Source organism: Miniopterus natalensis, chromosome 15, assembly GCF_054644295.1.
Source record: "Miniopterus natalensis isolate mMinNat1 chromosome 15, mMinNat1.hap1, whole genome shotgun sequence".
NCBI lineage: Eukaryota > Metazoa > Chordata > Mammalia > Chiroptera > Miniopteridae > Miniopterus > Miniopterus natalensis.
The window spans coordinates 25,451,056-25,478,431 of record NC_142095.1 but is presented as its reverse complement, the minus strand read 5'-3'; the positions used below and the strand labels follow the sequence as shown (position 1 = coordinate 25,478,431).

Sequence of the window (27,376 nt, the reverse complement as noted above, 5' to 3'; positions counted from 1 at the left end):
TGGAACCAAGTGTTCAGGCTCCAGCCAGGACTGGGGTGGGCCCTGGAATAGACACTCTAGATATTTGTAGATAAATTTCCCAGGGCAAGACAAACAGTTTCTTAAAAAGTGGGCTTGTGCCCTGGATGGTGTGGCTCAGTTGCTTGGGCATCAATCATCCTGTGTACCAAGAGGTCCCCGGTTCAATTCCAGGTCAGGGCACATGCCTGGGTTGCAGGCTTGCTCCCTGGTAGGGGCTGTGCAGAAGGCAACTGATTGATGTTTCTTTCTCTTTCTCTGTCTCTATGGTGTCTCTCTCTCCCCCTTGTGTGTGTATGTGTGTGTCCCTCTCCTTTCCCCTCTCTGTAAAAATCAATAAAATATATATTTTTATAAGTAGGCTTGTGAAAGTCAACCTGTGCTGTTTGGCACCAAAACCTGCAAATGCAATCACAGAACAAGAAAGATCTCTAAGCAGACACAGGAAATCATGCGAAGTCCACAACAGGGATGGAAACAGCTAAGGAGAAACTGAAGAGATATGTGAATAGTTGAGATATTACTCCAGGACAAAATGCATTTTCAATATGTGTAAATTCCTAACTTTAAACACTTTTTCTAAGCAATAAAATGGTAGAGTAGGTAGCTCCAAGCTCCTGTCCTCCAACAGAAATTTAAAAAACAACAAAAAACAGAAACTGTCAGAACCAACTTTGTCAAAACTCTGGGACAGGCAAAGGTTTATAACTAAGTGAAAGCTGAATCAACAAAAAGGCAACTTAAAAACAGTAAGAAAGCTTTGTGGCAGTTTTCATTACACTTGTACCACTCTCTCCCTGATTCTAGAGGGAGCAAAGATGACCTCAGTCACAAATTATTGTGTAGATCTGTTCTAACTTGTCTCAGGGCTACCTGAAAGGTTGATACAAGACTTTCACCTCTGTTTCACCTAACTCAGAACTCACCCAGGCAAGAAAAGTGACTGGCATTGCTCAAAAACATTCTAAGGCAAAAGAACAACCTACAGATGTCTGGAGTAAAAGATTATGGTTAAGATCACCTAAGGCCTGGGAGAAAAAATAAAGTTCCTTTGGGAAATTAGAGTATTCAAGAGCACCTGTGTATACAGGGTACTTCAGAAAGAAATAGATATTCCTAGGACCAGGTGCATGCTCAGAAAACACCTTGAGATTAATGAAAATGAAAACACAGTATTACAAAACAAAACACCTAAGAAGACATTAAGTTTAACCTTAGGCTGATCCCTAAATTCAGTTTAAATCTGGCTAAATGATGAAGGAGCGACCCACCACAGAGCCAAATTTGCAAAGATTAGAAAAGGTGTTTTCTTGTTTCTCTCTTTTAGCACCTAATGTTCAGGAAATCTCTATCAAAACACAAGCTAAGGAACAGAGATTTCAATAACCCCACAAAACAAGGAATATAGTCTCTGCAAAACTAGCTGGGAAGCCCAGTTGGGCGTGGCTCAGCAGTTGAGCATCGGCCTAGGATCCAGGAGATCTCGGTTCAGTTCCCAGTCAGGGCACATGCTGGGGTTGTGGGCTCGATCCCCAGTTGGGGGCATGCAGGAGGCAGCCAATCAATGACGACTCTCTCATCATTGATGTTTCTATCTCTCTCTCCCTCTACCTTCCTCTCTCTGAAATCAATAAAAGATATATTAAAAAAAAAAAAAAATTAGTTGGGAAAAGTCAATAGACAAGACTACTACAGTACTCAACAACCAAAAATCAACAAACCCAGGAAAAAGAGGAGAATATGATTTCTAGAGTTTCCACAATGTAATATTCAAATGTCCAGTTTTCAACAAAGAAAAAATTACAAGGCATACAAAGAAACAGGTTAAGTATAGCCATTCAAATACATTGACAGAATCTGTCCCTAAAGAAGCCTAGACATTGAACTTATTAAAGACTTTAAAACACCTGCCTTACATATGCTTAAACAGGCAAAGAAAAATAAAGAACTAAAAAAATTGGGAAAACATTGTATGAACAAAATGAGACTATCACTAACAAGACAGAAATTATAAAAAGGAATCAAACAAAATTCTGGGGCTGAAAAGTACAATAAGTGAAATGAAAAGTTCACTATAGGGGTTCAAAGCAGATTTGAGCAGACAGAAAAAAGGACAAGAAAACTTAAAGATAAGACAATTTGAATTATCCAGTCTGAGGAGCAGAAATGAAGAGAGAACAATGAGACTAAAGACCTATGGAATATCATCAAATGAACCAACATACACAGCTAAGCAGTACCAGAAGAGGAGGAGAGAAAATGACAGAGAAATTATTTGAAGAAATAATGTTCCAAAAGTTCCCAAATTTGACTCAAGACATAAAACTACAAATCCAAGAAATTCTAACTCCAAGTAGAATAAACTCAAACAGACCTATAATGAGATACATTGTAGCTGAACTATCAAAAGACAAAGACAGAATCTTGGAAGTAGCCAAAGAGAAGTGACTCATCACATTCAATTGATTTCTCAGCAGAAACTATGGAGGCCAGAAGACAATGAGATGACACATTTACAGTGCTAAAAGAATAAAACTCAACGAAGAAGTCTATATTTGGCAAACTGTCCAAAAATGAGGTACAACTTAAGACATTCTTAGATAAAAGCTGAGGAGAGTTCACTATCACTAGGCATGTCCTACAAGAAATGGTAAAGAGAGTCCTTCAGGTTGAAATGAAAAGATGCTAGACAGTGTTTAAGAAAAAAAGATCTCCAATAAAGGCAACTACGTGGGGAAATATAAAAGCCAGAATTATTGTATTTGTTGTTTGTAACACTACTTTTTAACATGATTTAAAAAACAAATGGCCTTAGCCGGTTAGACTCAGTGGTTAGAGGATTGGCCATTGGACTGAAGGGTCGTGGGTTTAACTCTGGTCAAGGGAACATACCTTGGTTGCAGGCTCAATCCCTGGCCCTCCGCGGAATGCATTTGGGAAGCAACCAATGGATGTGTCTCACTCACATCAATGTTTTTCTCTCTCTTTCCCTCCCTTCCACTCTTTCTAAAAAATCAATGGAAAAATATCCTCAGCTGAGGATTAACAAAGAATAAAATAAAATAAAAAATAAAATAAAATAAATAAAATAAAATAAATAAAATAAAAATACAAAAAACAAATGCAACCCAGAAAGATTCACTAGTGAATTCTACAAAACATTTAAAAATGAAATTATACCAATTCTCTACAGTCTCTTTCAGAATACGGAATTAGAGAGTATATTTCCTAACTCATTCAATGAGGCCAGCATTACCCTATAAGCAAAACAAGACAAAGACACTACAAGAAAACTACAGACCAATGTCTCATAAACAAAAATGCTAGAATCCTCAACAAAATAGTAGCCAAAAAAATCCAGTAATGTATAAAAATAATTATATACTACTTCCAAGTGGAATTTATCCCAGGTATGCAAGGGCTTATTTAACATTTGAAAATCAATTCACGTAACCCATTACATCAACAGTCTAAATAAGAAAAATCACATGAACAAATCAATAGATTCAGAAAAAGGATTCATAATGAGGCCAGAGGAAAAACTGAAGCATGAGCCAAGACAGGCCATTCCTATGGAAAAGCCCCTGGAAACAGCTTGAGTCGGGCTGGGTCTCAGGGAATCACCAGGGTAGGGCAAACAGTCTGAGCCAGGCTGATGGAGTCTCAGGTATGTGGCCAGCCTGCTGGCTCTGTTGGGGGACAGCTCATCAAAGGAACAATGGCCTCTGCCAGCACTTCTGTCTGGGAGAAAGCTGCCCCCCCCAAGGCTCTCCCTCTGATGCCCAGCAATTCAGTTCCTTGCTCTATGTCTCTGGTACTTTTTTTTTTAATCCTTACCGAGGATATATTTTTGTTTTGTTTTGTTTTTAAATCCTCACCCTACAATATTTTTTCCATTGCTTTTCAGAGAGAGTGGAAGGGAGACAGAGAGAGAGAGAGACACATCAATTGATTGCCTCCTGCACACACCCTGACTGGGGCCAGGGATCGAGCCTGCAACTGAGGTACATGCCACTGGCTGGAATCGAACCCGGGACCCTTCAGTCCTCAGGTTGACACTCTAACCACTGAGCAAAATCGGCCAGGGCGAGGATACGTTTTATTGAATTTTTTTTTTTTTAAAGATAGGGAGAGGAAAGGAGAGAGAGAGACAGACACTGATGTGAGAAAGAAACATCAATCAGTTGCCCCACACACAAGCCCCGACTGGGGATCAAATCCGCAACTTAGGTATGTGCCCTAAGCGGGAATCAAACCCACAACCTTTTGATGTATGGGACAATGATCCAATCAACTGAGCCACCCGGCCAGGACTGTCTCTGGTGCCTTTCCAGCTGCTGCCCCAGCACTGGAACTGAGGGAATGCATCCCAGTAAGTCTGTGCACAGACACTTTAAGAGGAACTGCCTGCGACTCTAGCAACCCTCTGTCTCCCTTAGCCTCAATCCCTGCTGTTTTTTTTACAGCCAGAAGTTATGGGGACTTCTCATTCTGGCACTAGAACCCTGGGATTGGGAGAGTGGTGTGGGGCCGGGACCCCTCCCTCCTCAGGACCACGGAAGCCGAGGTATCCCTCCCAATTTTTATCCACCTCACATGAGTGTGGGACCAGCCCATTCCATATCTCCGCACCCCTACCAGTCTTGATATGGCTTCTTCTTTAATTCCCTAGTTGTTGTTTTTTTACAGCCAGAAGTTATGGGGACTTCTTATATTCCCAGTCATGTGGTTCAGACCCTCCTCTGACCTTTCCTCCCCTGGCATGTCACTAGCCATGCAGCAGACCCCCTGGAAGGAGGAACAAAGGGCCAAACAGTGGCCTCATGTGACTCCTTTGCATGACCACTCCCTTAAGCATTAACCCCTAGGGATAACATCTAGGCTTCAGCTCCAGGTGCAGAAAAGCATCAAAACCAGACAAGCTATACCATGGCTAACCTCAGGACCAGCTTCATTGACTAGTGACCCCCTGCCCTGGAGCCAACCATCAGTGGAGACCATGACCCTGAAAGAGCACACCTGGAAAGCTGGTGAATACTCTTCAGATCCTCCACTGGAACCTTCCCTAAAATTCCCACCCTTAAAAGTCCAAAGTCCCCACCCTACACTCCCAACCCCACCCAGAGCACAACCATGGGAGAGTCCCTGCTACCTGGCTGTGACTCAGGTCTGGCCATATCACCAGAAAGCTGTAGGGCATAGACAAAGTAAGATCTGTTAACTTGTTACATACTAACTATGTATCTGGCACCACTGAGGGCACTAGAGATAAAAGTGTGAATAAGACACCAACACACTTGCCCTCATGGAACTCATAGTTTAGTGGGTGAGCCATAAATTTAATTGAAAGGAACAAAAAGCAGACCTCTGAAAAAGTGAAGACCTGCCCTGGCCAGTGTGGCTCAGTGGTCAGAGCACCGGCTCGCACACCAAAGGGTCTCAGGTTCGATTCCTGGTCAAGGCCATGTGCCTGGGTTGCAGGTTCAATCCCCAGCCCTGGTCAGGGCATGTGCAAGAGGAAACCAATCCATGTTTCTCTCTCCTCCTGCCCCCCCGTCTCTCTCCCTCACTCCTTCCCTTCCACTCTCTCTAAAAATCAATGGAAAAAATATCCTCAAGTGAGGATTAACAACAAAAAAAGTAAAGATCTTATAAGTTGAGGAGGAAAGTTATCAATAAACCCTTAAAAAAAGGGAAAGTATAAACGAAGAATTTTGAGAAATTAAGAGAGAAAAGAGCTTTCACAACATCTATTTTGAAAAAGCAGAAGGTAGACTCTGTGGGCCCAGGCAGCCCTGACAACTCCCCCAAACCACCACCTGAGGTTTATGAGACCTTCTCCCTCCTACCTGAAGCCACCTTAGGTTGGTTGCCAACAATTCCAACAGTCCTCCCGTTCATCCTTGCAAAACCAACAATGATGTTCTTGGCGTAATTGGGCATGATCTCAAAAAATTCTCGCTCATCAACAACCTGTAGAGATAAATTTACTCCTGAGCTCAAAATGATAAAGAACAAGATATAACGACATTACAGAATTACAGAGCTAGATAGCCGCCACCCCACCACAGGTTCTCCAAGGAAGCAAAACAGCACACGACAGCAGCAGATCGGGCAGCCACGCTCTCTCCTGGTTCGTGCTCCCTTGATGCATCAAACTTTCTCCTTTTTCCCAATAAATCTTCTCCTCGGTGAATCTGTTTAGTCTATTCTCTTGATTTCTATCCTGAAAAAGGCAAGAACCCTCTCCATTGGTGACAGAGGCAGAGACAGTGTAATTAGACAAAAGAAAGAAATAACAAAATAATTGAAAAGGAAAAGATGAAACTCTTTATATGTAGACAGTACACTAGTACACTTAAAAAACCCTAAAGCATTAAAACTATCACAAATCATTAGAGAACTTATAAGGTAACAGGATATGCCCTGGCCGGTGTGGCTCGGTTGGTGGTGTCAGGTGCACTAAAAGGTTGCCGGGTTCAATTCCTGGTCGGGGCACACGCCTGGGTTGCCCCAGTACTGGACATGCAGGAGGCAGCCGATCGATGCTTCGCTCTCACATTGATGTTTCTCTCTCCTCTCCCTTCCTTTCTCTCTAAAACTCTCCTAAAAAAATTTTTTAATTAGGTAACAGGATATAAAAATGATAAGCAGAATCAATAGTTTTCTTTATATCTCAAAAAAAAGAAGACAGAAAAGACCCCACTTATAATTGCAGGGAGGTAGTGGAGATGGAGGAGGGTATGGGGGGATAAATGGTGACGGAAAAAATAAAATAAATAAAATAAAATATAAAATAAAATATAAAAAAATTAAAATAAAATAAAATAAAATAAAATAAAATAAAATAAAATTAAATTAAATTAAATTAAATTAAATTAAATTAAATTAAATTAAAATAAAATAGGTAGGGGCTATTCCCTGACTGCAGCAAAAAACAAAAAAAACAAAAACCACTTACAATAAAAAGATAAGATACTTAGGAATAAACTTAACAAGAAATGTGAACAACCTACAGAAGAAAATCTTTAAAACAATCCTTAAGGGGGAGAAAAGTACAGTTTTAACAAATAAAAATACAAACTATGTTTTTAAGGTTGTTTCAGATTTATAAGGATGTCAATTCTCCCCAGTTTAGTTCATAATTTAACAGAATCCTAATAAAAACCACACAAGATTCCCTATTTCTACCCACTTTTACCAGAAAACAAGACAAACTGCCTCTAAAGTTCTTATGGAAAAATCAACAAGCAAGATTAGGCAAGAAAACTCTGAAAGAAGAGTAGAGATGAACTGTTCCTACCAGACTGGAAGCATACTATAAACTCTCAGTAACTAAAACACATGGTATTGGCCAAGTGTTGGTGAGAACATGAGAGAACTGGAACTCTCATAGGCTGCTGGTGGGAATGCAAAATGGTACAACCCCTTTTTTGAAAAACCCTTTGACAGTATCTACTAATGCTGAACATATGTATACCCTGTGATGCAGTCCTTTCACTCCTCAGTATGGGTCCAACAAAAATGTGTAACTGATTCACCAAAATCACAAAATAAAATGTTATCAGAACTATATGCAATAGCCCCAAACTAGGAATTAACCAAGTGCCCATCAACAGTAGATAAATGGGTCTGTTCATACAAAAACCTAGAGACCACTGAGAACATATGCAATGACATGGACAAATCTTCCAAACATAACACTGAGTGAAAGAAGCAAGACACAAAAGATCACACACACTCTGATTCCACTTGTATGATACACAAAGCCCAGAAGACGAATCTGCACTGTGAAGTCAGGATGGTGGTTTCTCTAAGGGGTTTTGGGGGAAACAGTGACCAGAAGCGAGCACCAAGGATGCATCTGATTCTCTACATGACGCATCTGATTTGCTCTATTCTATCTAATAGTTTTGTTACTTAGGAAGCTTTATATTTTTTCATATGGTCACCTCTGTGACTATACCAATGAAATGCCCTTAGTCCCCTGTGTTTAGCAATTAGAGAGGTCATTAAAAGGCTTTTCACTCAGCAGAGGGGTAACACCAAAAGCCTCTCCAGTGAGGAGGAGAGAAGAGACAAGAAGCTTACATGAAAAGGGAGAAAATAACGTGAACAGCAGGTAATCAGAGATATAGGTTAAGAGGTGTTTTGTTTTTTTTTAAAGTAGACAAGAAAACTATACATGTTCATACACATTATTACTTAGAGAACAGAGTTACGAGACGGAGAAAAAGTTATAGATTTTTAAAGACCAGTCAAGAAAGCAAGACCTTGGAAGGGGAGGGATGAAGTTAGGAGCCCCGGTGGAGACGCGTCATTCAGTAAGGACAAAGAGATGGTCACTTGTGAGGAGTGAGAAACCTGATACTCTCCATTTTTTCCATGAAGGAAATGCCCATATCATCTGATCAGAGTGTAGAATGCAGAAAGAAGTTAGGGGCTGGACCAGGCCTTAGGAAAAGTGAAGAACCAGTGCTGAGGGGAAGCTCATGGTGCATACTCTGGCCAGAGGCACACTGAGGGCCCAGCTCAGGCTGGAGCAGGGCTCTGGGGCTCAAGGCTCCTCCAGCAGCCTCAGGCCCCATAGGCAGTATTTGGAAACATGGCTAAAGCCTTGAACAGGGCAAAAAGAGAATTGGGGGCTCATGACTGAGATCCTATTTTACTTTCTTTGTAGTATTTTTTTGGATCCAAAACTGTCCATGCCATGTATGCTTTTTTTCCTCTATCTCTCACCCAAATATGAGGCCCCTGAGTCAGGGACTTTGTCTATCACAGTGTCATATAACAGAACAGTACCTGGTCATTAGTATCTGGTAGAGTGGGAGAGTCCAAGCTGGGACAAGAAAGCAGAGGCCAGGAGGGGTTGAGGACTCCAGAGAAATGGGAAGATTAAGGGATGGAGAGTCAAGGAGCAGAGGCAGTGGGAGAGAGAAAGGAAAACTGTGAGTATGTAGAGTATTGAAGGCTGAGGTCAGAGAAGGGCACACTGGTAAAAAAGTCTTGTCTTCACAGCTCAAATGGTGCTCAAAAGGCTACATAATCTAGCAATGAAGAGAGGCAGAGTCTGGCCATGGTTACTGACTCATGCTGGCTCCCCAGAGTACAGGAAGAGAAGGAATATGTCACTAGGGAATCCAGGGTTCTGGGAGAGGCTGTGCCCACAAAGCCATCTGCTTCCATTAAGTAAGGACTGTTGAGAACATGGTGTGCATATGAGAGTCTGAAGGAGACAATGGCCATTGACAGATGCCCCCAATTTGTCCTGACACTGTCCTCTCTTCGTAACAACCCAGAAATCTGCTACACCAACAAAAAGATACACATGACTCCTATCTCCCCAGACAGACCAACCCACACACACACACACACACACACACGTATACGCACACACACACACCTCGACATTGTCAGAGGATACCCTACGTACTCTCCTTTCTCTAGAAAGCATAAGGCTCCAAACAAAGGTACCTAACAAAGAGTCACCCTGGCATCAACTCCAGACTCTAGGGACATAGCCCCTTCTCTAGGCACCTCAGAGTGCCATCAAAAGACTCCTGAGCTCTGCTGGACCAATTGGCGCCTTCTCCCTCCAGTCCTCAAGTCCATCCAAGCCAGCAGGGTGGCTACAGCCACTAGCTCTTCCAGGAACACACTACTCAGTGGTCCCTGGTCCACCCCATGCTCTAACTGTACTGCCAGATGTTAAGGCTTGTGGATCTAGCATTTCCTCACTAGGCCAAAGCATCATGACCATGGACGTGGCTGAGCCAGCACAGACAAGACAGGCAGATGCAGCACTTACAGAGTGTATGATGTCCACCATGTCGTAGGCTTTCGTAGATTCCAAAGGGACAATTGAGTCAAGCTCAGGAATCAGACGGTCACTTTGGATAGAAAAAGAAGATATAATCAACACCAGAAGTTCCAGTTGCCTTCTCTGGGTGGGGGATGGGAGAGGAAATAAGGGCTGGGCTGCTGCATCCTTACTGGGCTTTCAAAGCAGTCCTCAAAGATGTATTCCTTTATTACCACCATATTAAACTGAAGCTAAGCTTGATATTAATCCAAAAGGTCTTTGTTTTCACTTAGAAGGAAAAAAAGGGCTTACTCCTCTGAAGGTGATTCCTTCATTTATCCTCTCTGAGTAACTCCTGCATCCTAGGGACTGTGTGGGGCACTAAAGGACATTGAAGCGATCACAGATCCCAGTTTAACTTTCTGAGACATAAATAAAAGAACAAGGACTTGGAAATGCAAAGTCAGAGTTCTGCTGAAATTACTGTGGGTTTATGTTCCCTGCTGAAAGGCAAATCTGCTGCAGTTCCTCTAAAAAGCAATGCCACTGGCCCCCTGGTGTGACAAGGACTAACCAGTCACACAGGCTCCTGGCTCTCGGCTTCCTCCTGGGTATATGTGACTGAGCAGGAGCTCCAGCCAGGGTCCACTCTCATGCCACAGGACTCAGCAGCATGACCCTCTCCACCGAGCTCTCATCCCTTCCTGTCCCATGTGGGCAGGCAGGGGTTGTTCTGACCCTGAGACATACACTCGGGTTGCAATCTGGCCTTCATCAAGCCCAACTTCCAGAGAGCTCTGCACTGGGGCATTGGGTATAGCCCCCTCAGATAATAAAATACTCCCTATTTTTCACTTGCTACTTATATAGATGCATATAGCTCCCCTAGGATCCTATGAAGAGGGGGTATGGTTGGGCCAAAGCAGGCTATTCAGACATTTCTGGGCCTCGGGGTCATAACACCTTCAAATGATACTCTAAACCTATTAAGAACCACAAATAGTATAGATGCTTAGAAAAAGAGGCTGTGCCCACTGCTTCTGGGCCTTGGGACGACCTTCCCTTTCATTACCCATAGTGGGTCACTGGATGTGTCACCTAAGGAGAGGATCAGGGGCAGACAGGGTGAAGCCTTGGGGTCATGACTCTTCAGAGCATCCCTGGCCCAGGCAGGGACCCATAGGTGAAAGCTCAGGTCCACCCCAGAAGGCAGTGTCTGAAAATGGCTTCTTCCTGAGGAATACAATTCCAAACCCCTTCTGCAGAAGAAAGTCCAGGCCAAGTGAGTACTTCAAAATCACAGAGGAAACAAAATAGAGAAGAAAGCAGCCAGAGTTCCGAGCAATAGGTTCCCATCTGGGCCTCCGACTTACTCTGTGGTACACCTTGCATAAGGCAGTGGCCCAAATAGCAAAAAGGAAAGGTCTTCACTAGGTGGCCAGCAACACACCCTTCCTCAGGACTGCCCCAGCCTCTGGCCACAAGAATGTGTGCATAAAAACAGTTCCTAAAAGGCATGCTATCTACACCACCTCACGGTTATTTCATATCAAAACACACAAAAAAGCTTCCATCTCTAATTCTGGACAAAACGAGGCTCTAAGAAATCAATTTTTTTGGCACTCTTTATTCCCAAGCTACTTATCAGACATTACACAGTGGGGAAAAAGTAAATGAAAGGAAAATCTTTCTTTGCTCCTATACACAGACATCCCACCACTGCCCACACGTGCGAACAAAGCCACTGCACTCCACAATCTACCCCAGGCTGCCGAACGGGAGAGGCCCCGAAGGTCCAGCTAGGGCAGAGGGGCCAGACACAAGCAAGTCAAACTGCAAAATGAGAGAGGGTGCTCCAGCCTGCAACTCACCTGGGATCATGACACTCGCGGATGGGAGCCGGGTCCTGGCTGCTGAGGGGCAGGTAGTTGAAGAACTCCCGGAGATTAAACAAGGCATCCACATCATTTTCAAAAGCTTTGTGAGCAACACCTGAGAAAACAAAGATATAATGGGCCAGGGGGCCTGGCAGCCCCAAACTGCTGCTTCATGCCCACCTGCCCCTTCTAGCGCATGTCTGCAGCAGATGCTGATCGCTCTGTCATCGCCCCCCTCCTCTGAAGATCGGATGCCACACACTTGCAGGCTGATCTGCAGTTCAGGCAGCCTGTTCCCTCTGCTCTGTACCTCTGCAAAGGCCACTCCTTTCTGTATGCAGGTCTTTGCTCTAATGTCACCTACTCAAAGAGGATTTCGCTGACACCTCTCTACAATACACCCTCCCCGCCAACACCCCTTGCTTCCCATCCCTGTACTGTGTGGGAGTTTTCTTCTCACTTTTCCCTGCCGCACCTATTTCCTTCCTTGTTTACCACCTGGCATTTCCCCTAGAGTATCAGCTCCAACACAGTAGAGACCAGGCCTGTCTTACTGTGTAGGCCCGCATCAAGAATAATGCCTGATTATATCAATTATCTCTCAACAAAGCTGGAAAATAAAATAATAAAAGAATAATGGCTGGCACGTAAGGCCGGGGTACTCAGCAATGGTGGAATGAATGGTGGAAGGCCTGGCCCTAGTGAGGATTTAAGCCATTATTCCTCAAGAATGCTGAATTCACAGAACAGTCAAACAAGGCCACAGATATAAGAGAGAGTAGGGCCAGAAGCTGCCTCTCAGGTTCACGCCCCCAGACTTCCTGCTTCTGCTGTTGCCCCTACAGTCTCTTTTCCACACAACACCCAAAGTTAGCTTTTTAAGTCAGATCACGTCATGTGTCTGCTCCAAACACCCCCTCCCAGTGGTTGATTGTGCATGCCAGCCACTCTCCTTCCTCAGGGCCTTTGCATAGGCTATTCCCTCTACTTGCAATGCTTCTCCCCTAGATATCCATGCAGTTAACTCCTTCTAATCTACTCACCTGTCCTTACCACCTATTTAAAACTAGAACAATCCCAACCCCTTTTACTCTGTTCTAATTTTCCCACAGCACATATTATCTTATTTATTAAGCTTATTGTTTACAGTCTATCTTCTCTGCTACATAAGACCTTTGTAAGTAGGGATCTTTTTGTTTCTTTCACAAACGTATTCCTAGCATGTAGAATAATGCTTGACACACAGGCATTAAATGAATACAGGGTGAGACAGAAGTAGGTTTACAGTTGTTTGTATGGAAAATAATACAATAATAATTAATAAATAATAATACAAAAATAAACTGTTTCGTGTACTCACAACTGTAAAACTACTTTTGACCTACTCTGTGTTTGTTGATGAATAAAAAGAATGTTCAGCTCTGCCGATGTGGCTCAGTGGTTGAACACTGACCCATGAACTAGGAGGTCATGGTTCAATTCCCAGTCAGGACACATGCCCGAGTTGTGGGCTCGATCCTCAGTAGTGGCATGCAAGAGGCAGCCAATCTATGATTCTCTCTCATCATTGATGTTTTTCTCTTTTCCTCTCCCTTCCTCTCTCTGAAATCAATAAAAATATATATTTTTTAAAAAGTATGTTCAACAGGACAGAATTCTTTCATTCAAGATTTATAAACTGGCACAGTCACTTTAGAGGACAGCATGGCATTTCCTCAAAATGTTAGTGTTACCATTTGACCCTGAAGTTCCACTCCTAGGTATATACTCATGAGAAACAAAAACATATCCACACAAAAACTTGTACATGGATGTTTATAGCAGCATATGCATGACAGCCAAAAAGTGAAAACAATCCAAATGTTTAAACTGATCAATAAGCAAAATGTGTTATAGCCATATATTGAAATATTATCCAGTAATAAAAAGGAATAAAGTATTAATTCATGCTACAATATGAATAATTATTATTATCCTAAGTAAAACTAATCTGTTGCAAAACATACTAATTAAAATTAGTATGCAAAAGGTTAAAGACAAAGAATCTTAAAAGCAGCAAGAGAAAAGCAGTTAGTTACTTACAAGGGAGCTCCCATAACACTGTCAGCTGATTTCTCAAAAGAAATTTTGCAGGCCAGAAGAAATTGGCAAGAAACATTTACAGTGGTGAAAAGCAAGGACCTACAACCAAGATTACCCAGCAAAGCTATCATTTAGAATCAAAGGACATACAAAGAGCTTCTCAAACAAGAAAAAGCCAAAGGAGTACATCACCACCAAACCAGTAGTACATAAAATGTTAAAGGGTCTTCTTTAAGAAGAAAAATATCAAAAATGTGAGCAATAAAATGGCAATAAATACTTATCAACAGTTGAATCTAAAAAATAAAATAAACAAGCAGAACAGAAAGACTCACAGATACAGAGATCATTTTGATGGTTGCCAGATGGGAGGAGGGTTTGAGGATGGGTGAAAGAGGTGAAGGGATTAAGTACAAATTGGTAGTTACAGAATAGTCACGGGATGTAAAGTACAGCATGGGGAATATAGTCAATAACATTCTAACAACTATGTATGTTGTCAGATGGGTACCAGATTTATCAGGATGATCACTTAGTAAGTTATGCAGTGTCTATCTCTGGGTTGTACACCTGAAACTAATATAAAATTGTATGTCAACTATAATTGAAAAGTAAAGAAATATCTAAAGTGAAAAATCAAAAATCTAACATTTCACTGAAACTAAGAAACACTCTATAATATGTACACTAAGAAAAAAATGCTTCAAGTTAAATGATGACACAATGAGTTAGCCACAATACAATGCAGTGCATAAATCGGTCATACCAGCCACACACTGCTTTGGAATATTTCAAAGAGGCAATTATTCCTGTTCTCAGTTACTGTGTGGTAGGCAACCCTTTCAGAGCTTGGTGTCTTTTTCCAAGAAAACATGGGATTCCAACCATTACTCCAACAATGAATGTCCTCACTAATACCAGATTCATGCCCTGCTCCCAATTCCATGCCTCTCAGTATAGACAATAACTTTTTGTTTCAATTCCAAAGCACCAAATAATCTTTATACATTTTGAACTCGGCATGTGTGGCAAATAACCTCAAAGAGGTAAAGAGCTATGACCAAGTTCATGAATATGTGGACCGTGATCATCACATTACAACTGTACCTGGCCAATGATGACTGGTAAAATGCCATCTCCTCTAAGACATACCCAACTCTGAGTAAAAGAAAGTCACAATAAAATACAATATTTTTTTAAAGATTCTACTGTATATATGTAAGTCATACCACTTATAACCACCAGTCCAGTTAGCTTTAAATTTTTAAGTATCAAAACATTAGTACTATTTTAACAAATTTGATACTAAATCCATCTTTTTTTACTATATATGTAGCCAATATACCATACTAGTCTTCTCAAATAAATTCTGCCAATTCAGTAATATTTGTAGAAGACTGTCACCATTCTCTCTGGCAATGCACCTCCTCTCAGTGTTTAAACACAGTAAGGTGAGCCTCAAAGCCTCTAACCTGACATGGTGGTATGGGTCCTGGCACCACCAAGCTCCTCCTGGGTAACGTCCTCATTGGTGACAGACTTCACAACATCAGGGCCAGTGATGAACAGGTAGGAAGTATCCTGAAATCAGAATTCCAGAAAGATCAATCTCAGAGCAGCAGAGCTAGATGGAGCCTATGGGTTCCCATAGCCCAAAAGACAAAAACAGAGACGGTAGTGACACATAGCAGAACCAGGAAAGGATGCAGCTCAAAGACGCCTATCCAAACTAAAGACCTAAGTTTTCCTTCCTGTCTATTTTTTAAAATCTTTGTTGCATGTTTCTATCTCAGGAAAATGACTTGCAGTGTGGCTAACATTTCTGGGTCATTCATAACTTGTAGTGCATGAAGTCTTTTTCTAAGCACTTCATGAAAATGTGTCATTAAAGCCCAGGTATTATTATCCCTTCGTCCCATTTACAGATGAGGAAACAGAGGCACTGTGACAGTGCGCCTAAAATGCAGTGTGCCTAAAATGCAGCATGCCTAAAATGAACCAGCTACCTTAAATGAAACCATTTGGAGACAATGATAATCAATGCTTTGGTATTTTCAGAGGGTGACAGGCTTTACTTTTTAGTTTTTAATTTAAAGATAATAAAGGCATATAGTAAAAAATTTAAGCAAAAGAACAGAAGATACAGTTGGATGCAAGTCTACATCCCAGTCCTTGTTTCCAGGCTTCCAATTTCCCTCCCCAAAGGCAACCACAGTCAGTTTCTCTCTCCATACATTATCCATGCACATATGAGCATTTATATATACATAAACTAAAAATATACAAATACATATGTATATTTGCCTTTTTATGTTCTTTCCAGCACAGTGTCCTATATACATTGTTCTGAAACTTCTTGAAGATCATTCCATATCAGTATAGGATATGTATCATGATTTATTTAACTGTCACCTACTGATGGTCATTTAGGCTGTTTCCAGTGTTTTGCTATAACAATCAATTCTGCAATAAATATCTTACTTCAGTCATCTCTGTCAGCTCACTGTTCATGTTCTTTGCTCAATCTTTCTTTTACACACCACGGAATTAGTCCTTACACTATTATACGTATTGTATCAGCCTTTATTTTATGGCTCCTGAGTTTAGAAGCTTGCTTGAAAGCCCTTTCTTCCTCACTCTGCACAAAGGCTCAGAAATAATGCTTTTATGAACATTTGTTTATAACAGTCAACAACTGGAAATAACTCAATGTCCATCAACAGGTGAACCTCAAAATAATTACCCTTAAGTGAAAGAAGCCAGCTCCCCGCCCTCCTCCCCCAAAAGAGCACATCCTCTGTAAGTAGTGAAAAACTGGAAACGCGAAGGGCCTAGAATATCCCATACCACTTGAAGAATAAGGAGGGACAGCTTGCTCTACCAGTTATCAGCATCTGTTATAAAGTCATTGTAATTGAGATAGTGTGATGCTGGCACAGAGATAAAAATAACACTCTTGATATAAGAATGACTGATGCATTATATACGTGTTATTATAGTGTAGGAAAGAATGTTCTTTTCAATAAAAAGGCTCTAGGTCAACTAGGAAAACATCTTGAGACACACGAAAAATGAAACTAGCCTCTACTTCATACTATGTGTAAAAATCAATTTCAACTGAATTACAGGTGTAAATATAAAAGGCAAAATAATAAAGCTTTTAGAGCATAGAAACTATCTTGGTGATTTCAGGGTAGGAAAAAGTTCTTCAAGAATTAAAACACACTACCCATAAAATATACATTTGACATTTGTTCTCAAAAGAGCACAGAACCCATTTTAAAGGGAATCCCACTGGCTAAGTGAAGGGCAATCTGAGCATCCAAATAAATAATGATCATAATGAATTATAAACCACTGAGTTAAACAGGAAGTCCATGAACCTATATTAATTATAAATCCATGAAATAAACAAATGCCCTGACCAGCCGGGCGTGGCTCAGCGGTTGAGCATCAACCTAGGATCCAGGCGATCGGGGTTCGATTCCCAGTCAGGGCACATGCCCGGGTTGCGGGCTCGATCAATGACTCTCTCATCATTGATGTTTCTATCTCTCTCTCTCCCTCTCTTTTCCTCTCTCTGAAATCAATAAAGAAATATTTTAAAAAAAAACACAAACAAACAAATGCCCACGAAAGCAGGGCTCTTCCTTAGAGTACAATGCCAACTGATAGGAAGTAGTAGAATTAGAAAATAACAATTCTGTAAAGACTAGTTCAGACAAGAATCATCAACAGATGCTAAATCAAGGAGAAAAAGTGTAATGCAGAGCAGCATACCTGCATGGTCTCAAAGTATCTCCCCAGTGAGTATTTATCAGTCGCAAAGAGAAAAACAATAATTACACAGTGGAAAAAACAGACAATGCTCTGAACAGTGATCAAATTAATATCACTTAATAAGGGTCAGATGGATATCACTTGTCTCCAGATGTGATCATCTGAGCAGGATACAATATCACTTATGTAGTACACAGGTTAAGAGACCTAATCTGAATCTAATCATGAGGAAACTTAAGATAAAACCAACTGAGGAACAATCTATCAAATAATTAGTTGTGTAGCCTTCAAAAATGTAAATACCATGACAAAGAAAGGCATCCAAATAGGAAAGAAAGAAGTAAAATTATTTGCCTGCAGATGATATTTTATATTTGGAAAACAATAACGATTCCACAAAAAAGTTAGAATAAACAAATTAAGCTGCAGGGCACAAAAACCAACCAATACCAGTTGCATTCCTATACATTAACAATGAGCAATCTGAAAAGGGAATTACAAAAACAATTTCATTTGTGATAGCTTCTAAAAGAATAAAGTATAAGGAATAACTTAACCAAGGAGGCAAAAGACTTATACACTGAAAATTATAAAACATAGCTGAAAGAAATTTAAAAAGACACATATAAACAGAAAGATACCTATTCTTGGATCGAAAGACTAAGTACTGTTAAGATTTCAACACTACAAAAAGCAATATACAGATTCATTGTCATCCATATCAAAATCCCAATGACTTTTTTTTTTTTTTTGCAGAGAGAAATCCATCCTAAAGTTGACGTAGATTCTCAAGAGTCTCTTACAGCCAAGACAATCTTGAAAAAGAACAAAGTTAGAAGTCTCACTCTCTCTGATTCAAAAACCTGCTACAAAGCTACAGAAATCAAAATAGTGTGCTACTGACACAAAGACAGACATATAGACCAGTGGAACAGAATGGAGAACCCAGAAACAAACCCTCACATTTTTGGTCAAATGGTTTTTGACAATGATACCTAAACCCTTCGATGGGAGAAAAGACAATCTTTTACAACAGATTATGCTGTAAAAGCATAATATCTATATGCAAAACAAAATTGGACCTTACAATACATCATATATAAAATTTAACTTAAAATGAATCAGAGGCCTAAACATAAGAGATAAAACTATAAAACTTAGAAGAAAACGGGAAAGTCTCAAGACACTGGATATGGCAACATTTCTTAGATATGAGAACAAGAAGATAGATAATTTAATTCATCAAAATTAACATCTTTGGTGCAAAGGACAGTATCAACAGAATGAATAGGCAGCCAACAGATAGAAGAAAATACATGCAAATCATGTATCTGGTAAATGGTTAATGTCCAAAATCTATTTAAAAAAAAAAACTCCTACAACTCAACAACAATCCCCCCAAAATACACCCAATTCAAAAACAGAGGACTTAAACATTTTCCCAAAGAAAATATACAAATGACCAATAAGAATATGAAAAGATGCTCAGCATCACTAATCATTAAAGAAATATAAATGAAAACCACAATGAGATACCACTTCACACCCATTAGGATTGACTAGTATTAAGAAAGAAAAAAAAAGGCAGAAAATAACAAGTGTTGGCAATGAGGTAGAGAAATTGAAACTGGAACCCTTGTGCATTGCTGGTGGGAATGTAAAATGGTGTAGTCACTGTGGAAAACAGTATGTTTCCTCAAAAAAATTAAACAGTATTAGCATGACCCAGTAATTCCACTCCTACATGTATGCCCAGAAGAACTGAAAACAGATTCAAACAGATATTTGTACACCAGTGTTTACTGCAGCACTATTCACGATAGTCAAAAGGTGGAAATAACCCAAATGTCCATTGACAGCGGAATAAACAAAATGTGGTATATACATTGAAGGGACTATTAAGCAGCCTTATAAAGAAAGGCGATTCTGACATGCTACAACATGGATGAACCTCAAAGACATTTTGCTAACTGAAATAACCCAGTCACAAATAATGTATGATTCCACAAATTCATAGACACAGAAAGGGCTGAGAGTAGGGGGCGATGAAGAGTTAGGGTTTAATGAGTACAAAACTTCAGCTGGGGTAGATGAAAAAGTTCTGGGGGTATACGGTGGTTATGGTTATGCAAAAATTTACATTTTATGTTCCTAATACCATAGAACTATAACCTAAAATTTACCATTTCAACCATTTTAATGTATATTCCACCACAATTTTAAAAACATTGTATCAGTGTTAAACTTCTTGAATTTAATAACCGGTGTGCAAGAAAGCATCCTCGTTCTTAAGAATTATACAATGAAGTATTAAGGGAAAGGGGGACATAATATATATAACCCAATCTCAGTGGTTAAGAATTCTGTAAATTTGAAATTTCAAAATAAAAAGATTTTTTTTAAACTCTATTCAAAGGATAGTGAAAAGAGAAGAAAAAGTGCAAGTCAGAGTGGGAGAAGATGGGTGCAACATATAGAATTGATAAAGAACTTTTATCTAGAATATACAAAGAACTCCTAAAACTCCGTATGAAAAACCCTCAAAATTCTCAATTTTTAAAAATGGGCAATATACAGTAAGTAATGCTATAAAATAAGAAACATGAAAACATGCTCAACCTCATTAGTCATGGAAATGCAAATGAAAGCCACAATGAGAGATCACACCACAAGCAAACTGGCATAATTAAACTGTGTTAATAAAAAAGTGCTGGCAAGGATGTAGAACAAGTAAAACTCTCATACACAGCTAGTAGAGTGTAAACGGCTGCAACCTCTTTGGTAAACAGGCGTTACCTAGAAGGCCTGAAGATATGTATATCCTATAACCTAACATAGTCCCTACCTTGAGAAACTGAAACACATGTGCACGAAAATACATGTGTAGGAATGCTTATATCAGTATCTTTTGCAATGGCAAAAATCTAAAACAACACAAATATCCATCAACAGTAGACTGGATGAGTATATCAGAATAATTTACTATACAGAAATTAAAGTGAATGAACTACATTTACAAAGAACATAGATAAATCTTAAAAACATAAGTCACAGCCATGCACAAAAGGATATGTATTATATGATTTCACTTTATATTAAAGGTCAAAATAGGCAACACTAAACCACATTATTGAGGCAGGCATATGTAAACTGTAAAATAAGCAAATAAAAAATTGCCATAAAAAATTGAGATAATTCCATGCAGGATGGATGGAGGAAATAGCGATTAGAAAGAATAATGGGGTCAGGGCTCCCAGAGGGCCATTTCTTGATCTGAATGTTATTTACATAGATTTGTACTTCATAATAATTTCTGAACTGTACGTATTTTATTTACTTCCCTGAGTATGTATTACATTAGACAAAGTATTTACAATTTTTTAAATTAACTGGGAGAGGAGGCAAAGACAGAGCAGAGAGACCAGTTAGAAGAATTACACAATAATCCAGTTTGTGGTACTTGAATCAAAGTGGCAGCAGTTTAAGTAAAGTAGTAAGAAGTACATAGTAATTTGATTCTATTTTAGATTATATCCTAAAGTAGAATGAATATGATTTCTGACTGATTGAACTTGGGATGTGACAGAAAAAGCTAAGTCAAAATAGTGTAAATGTTTTTGACCTGAGCCACTGGAAGGCTAGACTTGCCATTTACTCCAACAGGGAAGGCTGTAGAAGAGCACTTTGGAGATGCTTTTTAGAAATCAAAACCTATTAAGTTTGAGGTACCTGTTAAAGCACAAACGGAAATGTTGGCAGGCAACTAAATGTATAATGTTCAAAAGAGTGTTCCATCCTGAAGAAATAGATTTGAGAGTTGTCAGGATTTGGTTACTGTCCTGAATTTTATGGAAGGAAAAGCCTTTTGTCAAAAATCTGAACAGGTTTTTCTTGACAAATTGTTCTAAAATAAGATCTAGGACACTCACAACATAGAATGCCTCTCAAGTAATGCCTCCTTCATCCCTTTTCAAGCTCCCTGACTTCTCTGAATTGTCATACACTCCCTCTATCTAAATGAACAAACATAGTGGCCAAAGGGTTTTTCTCAAGGGAAGGGGGGGTGTCTTGTGTGGATCATCAGGGCCCATGACTGCCTTATGCTTCCAGCAATCAGGCAGCCCAGTGGCCAGCAACGGGATATTTAAAGTCTTGAGACAGGATCAGATCACTAAGGAAATGAGAAAAAGAGCCAGAAAGAAGAAACAAAGAGAGCATATGGTGCCCTGAAGTTTCAAAGAGGAAGGAGTGATCAGCTAGGTCAACTGCTGCTGAAAGGTAAAGTAAGATAAGGACTGAGAAATGTCTATTGGACTTAATGATGCAGGAATTGTTGGTGTCTTTGATACATAAACTGACATTACTGGTGATCTTGAATAGAATAATATTCCTTTCAACTTAAACTAAATGTCCAAAGATACTTAGGTCTATTTCTCAATTCTGTTCCCCCAGTCTTTATTTATTTACAAGTCCATTAAACAGTTTTAGTTATTTTAGTTTTATAATATATTTTTATTATGTGGCAGGGCTGGCCCTTCATTACTCTTCTTTTATGGAATATCAATGCTTGCATAGTGTTCCCCTGCCCCCCATATAAACTTTTAATTACCTTTTCTAGTCTGTCAAAAAAGAATCTGTTAGCATTTTTATTGCATTCTCATTAAACACAAGGAAGATTTAAGATGTAGAATGGTTAAAAGGCTTGATGATTATTTGCAGAAGACAAGAGAGACGAGGTGGCACCAAAATGCAAGTATTAACTAAAGTTCTACAGGTAGAGGATGAGATTGCTTAGGATAAACACATACAATTAAAAGAGAAAGCATACCAAAAATCATTTCTATACACTAAAAATAAAATATCTGAAAAAGAAATAAAGAAAACCAGTCAATTCACAATACCATCAAGTATTAACAGAATACTTAGGAATAAATTTAATCAAGGAGGTGAAAGATCTGTATACTGAAAACTGATGAAAGACTGATGAAAGACACTGAAGATGACACAAATAAATGGGACAAGACTTTATGTTCGTGGATAAGAATTAATATTGTTAAAATACCCATACTACCCAAAGCCATCTTTAGATTCAGTGCAATTCCTATCAAAATTCCAATGGCATATTTGACAGACATAGAAAAAACAATAAGAAATTTATATAAAGCCACAAAAGACTCCAAATAGCCAAAACAATCCTGGAAAAGAATAACAAAGCTGGAGGCACCACACTTTCTGACTTCAAACTACACTACAAAGCTATATTAATCAAACAGTATGGCATAAAAAATAAGACATACTGGAACAGACATAGCCCAAAAATCAAGAGCCTGCAAATAAACCCTTACATATACAGTCACTAATATTTGACAAAGAAGCCAAGAATACCCAATGGGGAAAAGACGGTCTCTTCAATAAGTGATGGTGGGAAAACTGGAGAGCCACATGCAGAAAAATAAAATTGGACCCATATCTTCCACCACTCAGGAAAATTAATTCAAAATAGATTAAAGACTTAAAGACCTGAAACCATAAAACTCCTAGAAGAAAACATAAGGAAAACACTCCTTGAAACTGGTCTTGGCAACAATTTTATGGATAGCAAAAGCACAAGCAACAAAAACAAAATATAGTAAGTGGAACTACATAAAACTAAAAAGCTTCTGCACAGCAAAAGAAATAATCAACAAATTGAAAGGCAATCAACCTAATAAAATATTTGCAACCCAGCCAAGTGGCTCAGCTCTCAAACATCGTCCTGTGCACAAAAAGTTTGCAAGTTCGATCCCTGGGTATGTACTGGAGGCAACTGATAAATGTTTCTCTCTCTCTCCCCCCCTTCCTTTCTCTGTGAAATCAATTTTTTAAAAAATCTTTAGGTGAGGATTTAAAAATATATGTATAGCAAATTATTCATCCGATAAGGAGTTAATATCCAAAATATATAAAGAACTCATACAATTCAACAGGAAAAAAAAAATCCAACTGAAAAATGGGCAGAAAATCTGAATAGACAATCTTTCCAAAGATGACATACAAATGGCTAACAGGTACATGAAAAGATGCTCAACATCATTCATCATCAGGAAAATGCAAATCAAAACCACAATGAGGTATCACCTCACACGTTATTTCTTACCTTTTCAAGTATAGGAATTCTAACAAGTGTTGGTGCTGATGTGGAGAAAAGGTAACTCTTGTGCACTGTTGGTAGGACTGTAAATTGATACAGCCACTATGGAAAGTGGTATGGAGGTTCTTCAAAAAATTAAAAATAGAACTATCAGCCCGGCCAGGCATGGCTTAGCAGTTAAGCATCGACCTAGGATCCAGGCGATCAGGGTTCGATTCTCGGTCAGGGCACATGCCCGGGTTGCGGGCTACAGCCGATCAATGACTCTCTCATCATTGATGTTTCTAACTCTCCTTTCCTCTCTCTGAAATCAATAAAGATATATTTAAAAATAAGTAAATAAATAAAAATAGAACTATCATATAATGCAGCAACCTTATTTCTCAGTATATATCCAAAGGAAATGAAATCAGGACCTTAAAGAGATACACTCCCATGTTTGTTTGTTGCAGCATTATTCACAATAGCCAAGCTATGGCAATAACCTAAGTGTCCACTGATAGATGAATGAATTAAAAATGTGACACAAACATACACACAGAGAGAAATATTATTCCATTGGATACCCATAGCCATATGGACAAAGAAAATGTGACACATATATACATAAACACAAATAATGGAATATTACTCCACCATGAGAAAGAAGGAAATTCTGACATTTATGACACAAATGAACAATGAGGGCATTTCCCTTAGCATATGCTAAGTGAAATAAGTCAGAGAAAGACAAATAATGTATAACCTCACTAATATGTGGAATCTAAAAAAGTTGAATTCATAGAAACAGAGTCAAATGGTGGTTACCAGAGGCTGGGGGTTGGGGGAACTGGGGAGATGTTAGTTAAAGGGTACAAATTTCCAGTAATAAGATGAATAAGTTCTAGGGATCTAATGTACACCACGCTGACTATAGTTAACGATACTGTACTACATACTCAAAAGTTGCTAAGAGAGTAGGTCTTAAATGTTCTCACCACAGAAAAGAAATGGTAATTATGTGAGGTAATGAAGGTGTTAGCTAACTAATGCTATGGTGCTAATCATTTTGTAATATGTAAGTACATCAAATCAACATGCTGTACACCTTAAGTGTACACAATGTTATATGTCAATTATATCTCAATAAAGCTGGAAAAATAAAAAAGAGAAAGCAGTTTAGAGTGGAATGGCAATGGAAATCAAAATGGTGGGGCAATAAATTTGAGAAGAAATGCCAGAGATGCCAGAATGTGGTACCATGGAAGATAAAGGAAAAGAATACTGTTGAAAATGTGAGGAAAATGAGAGTTACAGAGCATTTATAGTGACATAGAAGTCACTGATGACCTTAGAGAAACAGGTTTGGTGGACTGACGGGACAGTGAGGTAAAGTGAAATGTTTTGACAGGATGAAAAGATAGAAATAGGGCAATAGACACAGGGAGATGCAGACTAAGGGAGGGCTTTTGTCTTTGTTTTGAAGACAGGAAAGCCCTGAATATGGGTAAGTTCTGAGAGTAGAATGTAGTACCAAGGGAAAGACTGAAGACAGTATACGAGATTTGAGAAATGACAGGATAAGGCCACTGAAAAGGTGAAAGAGTTGTATTCAGCAATGTGCATGTATGTGGAAAGAGTGGCCTTAACCAGAGGAATGGATACCACACCTCCATTCCTACCAGGCGGGAAGGAGAAGAGAACTGGGGTAGCACCAGGTATGTATAGGTACACACAGATTTAGTGGGCAAAGGTGAGGGAGTTCTGCTTTGTTCGGGAAGAGATGTGCTCAGGTCAACTTTTAAAGCCCACTTCTGTTGCTGAACATTTAGACTGCTTTCAATCTGTCACTAAAAACAGAAGACTTGGGTCAAAGAGTAAACACTTTTCTAAACCTCTGAATTCCTATTGCAAAACTACTAAAGAGAAAAAAAGGGTTTCCTATTTACACTGTTCTCCTCATATTGATGACTATCTACTCCCCCACCCCCCAGTCTTTCTGTCTTGGCATTTACTGTTCATTGTTGTTAAAAATATTTTAAGAGGAAAAGACTGATATTTTTTAATGATATTAGGTTAAGGGTAATTACCCATGTATAAATTCAAGTAGGCTTCATTTAAAAATCATTTAAAAATATCACTCCATGTAGTAAAGATATGCATCTTTCAAAATGAAGTTGGAGATCAGATTTACCATTACCATTATAGACAAAATGTAATAAAATGGCAAACAGCCAAAGAAATAAAGGTGGGTCATAAGAAACAACTTCCTAATAAAGAAGATTATAGAAAAGACTTCCATGAGAACCTTTCTGAATAGGATTCAGTAAACAATCACCTGTCTGGGCAGACAACAGGATCCTCTGATTACCTGAAAATCATTTGCAATTCAGATCAACAAGTAAAATCACCCACCAATGAAGTATACAAGTGCATTCTGCCACTGAACCCCCACAAGCTACAGGTTTTGTGCCAAAACCTTTTCTCCACTAAGACCTTATCATCACTAAGCTGAAAGCCAATGAGAATGCAGATAACAACCCAGATCTGGGTCAGGAATTATTTTTACTTCAGGTGAGGTATTACACAACTCTCAAAGGGCAGGAGAAACAGGTCTTTCTTTCTTACCTTTACCATGAACGTGAAGTCTGTCAGGGCTGGGGAGTAGACAGCCCCACCAGCACATGGGCCCATGATCAGAGAAATCTGAGGGATGACTCCGGATGCCATGACATTCCTCTGCCAAAAGAGAAAGGTAAAGGTATCCGTTACAGAGGTGTTTGAGGCATTATTTGCAGAAAGATAAAGGCAACAATAAAATTACTCTTTTACTCACAGAAATTCTATCCTGGAGGCAAGAAACCTAATCAGTATAATTTCTTCCAAAACTACATATGCAATTTGTCCCCAAAACAAGTGTGATAGTTGGCATATTACTTTCTGGGGCAAATACCCTTTCTCCTCTCCCTCCTTGGCAGTAGTTTCCCAAAAGCTCCACCAGAACTTGAACTCCACCAGAACTTGAGCCCTACCAATCTCACCCAAGCTCCAAACACACCTGAGGCTCAGCACCCGTATCTCCACAAAGCTGTCTGGAAGGATGAATGAGAACTTTAGGCAGAACATACAGGAATAGCACTTATCCTGGAGCCCTAACTTCTATTTGGAGTCCTTTCACAACCTCCACAGAGGATACTCAGCAGTTATAAGGCAAGGCTAAGAGGCAGATGCTACTTTACTCAGAGTTTTCAAGGTCTGCCCACCCCATGACAGAGCATATGGGAAGATGTAGGTAGGAGGAGCCAGAAAGGCTCCATGAAGACAACAATGTTGTGAAGGGTCAAGCCTCAGTCTATCTCCCAGGAAAGACAAGAGTGGGGCTAGAGGATCCAGGCAAGATAAGGGCCCAATGACTCCTTGCCCAACCCCCAACTTCTTTCCTTACCCTGAGCCCCATCAGCTTAAAAAAAATAATGTCACACTGATGTTTCTCTCTTCCCCCTCCCTTCCACGCTCTCTGAAAAGCAGTGGGAAAAATATCCTCAGGTGAGGATTAACAAAAATAATAATAATAATAAAATACCTTGGAATAAAGTTCACCAAGGGGATGAAAGACCTTTATATTGAAAATTATGAGAAATTAATGACAGAAATGGAAGACACACAAAAAATTCCATGTTCACAGATTAGAAGAATATTGTTAAAATG

General features: G+C 39.5%; 1 protein-coding gene across 1 annotated transcript in view; it reads right to left on the bottom strand.

Annotated features, from left to right (window-relative positions):
• Positions 1-27,376, bottom strand: part of PCCB (propionyl-CoA carboxylase subunit beta) — a 51,820-nt gene that overhangs the window by 8,041 nt on the left and 16,403 nt on the right. Inside the window, exons 6-10 of the mRNA XM_016224326.2 lie at positions 26,297-26,407; positions 15,252-15,360; positions 11,692-11,812; positions 9,827-9,908; positions 5,868-5,991 (exon numbers count right to left, since the gene is read on the bottom strand). Of these exons, the coding sequence (XP_016079812.1) occupies positions 5,868-5,991; positions 9,827-9,908; positions 11,692-11,812; positions 15,252-15,360; positions 26,297-26,407 (547 nt within the window). The remainder of the gene's footprint in view (positions 1-5,867; positions 5,992-9,826; positions 9,909-11,691; positions 11,813-15,251; positions 15,361-26,296; positions 26,408-27,376) is intronic.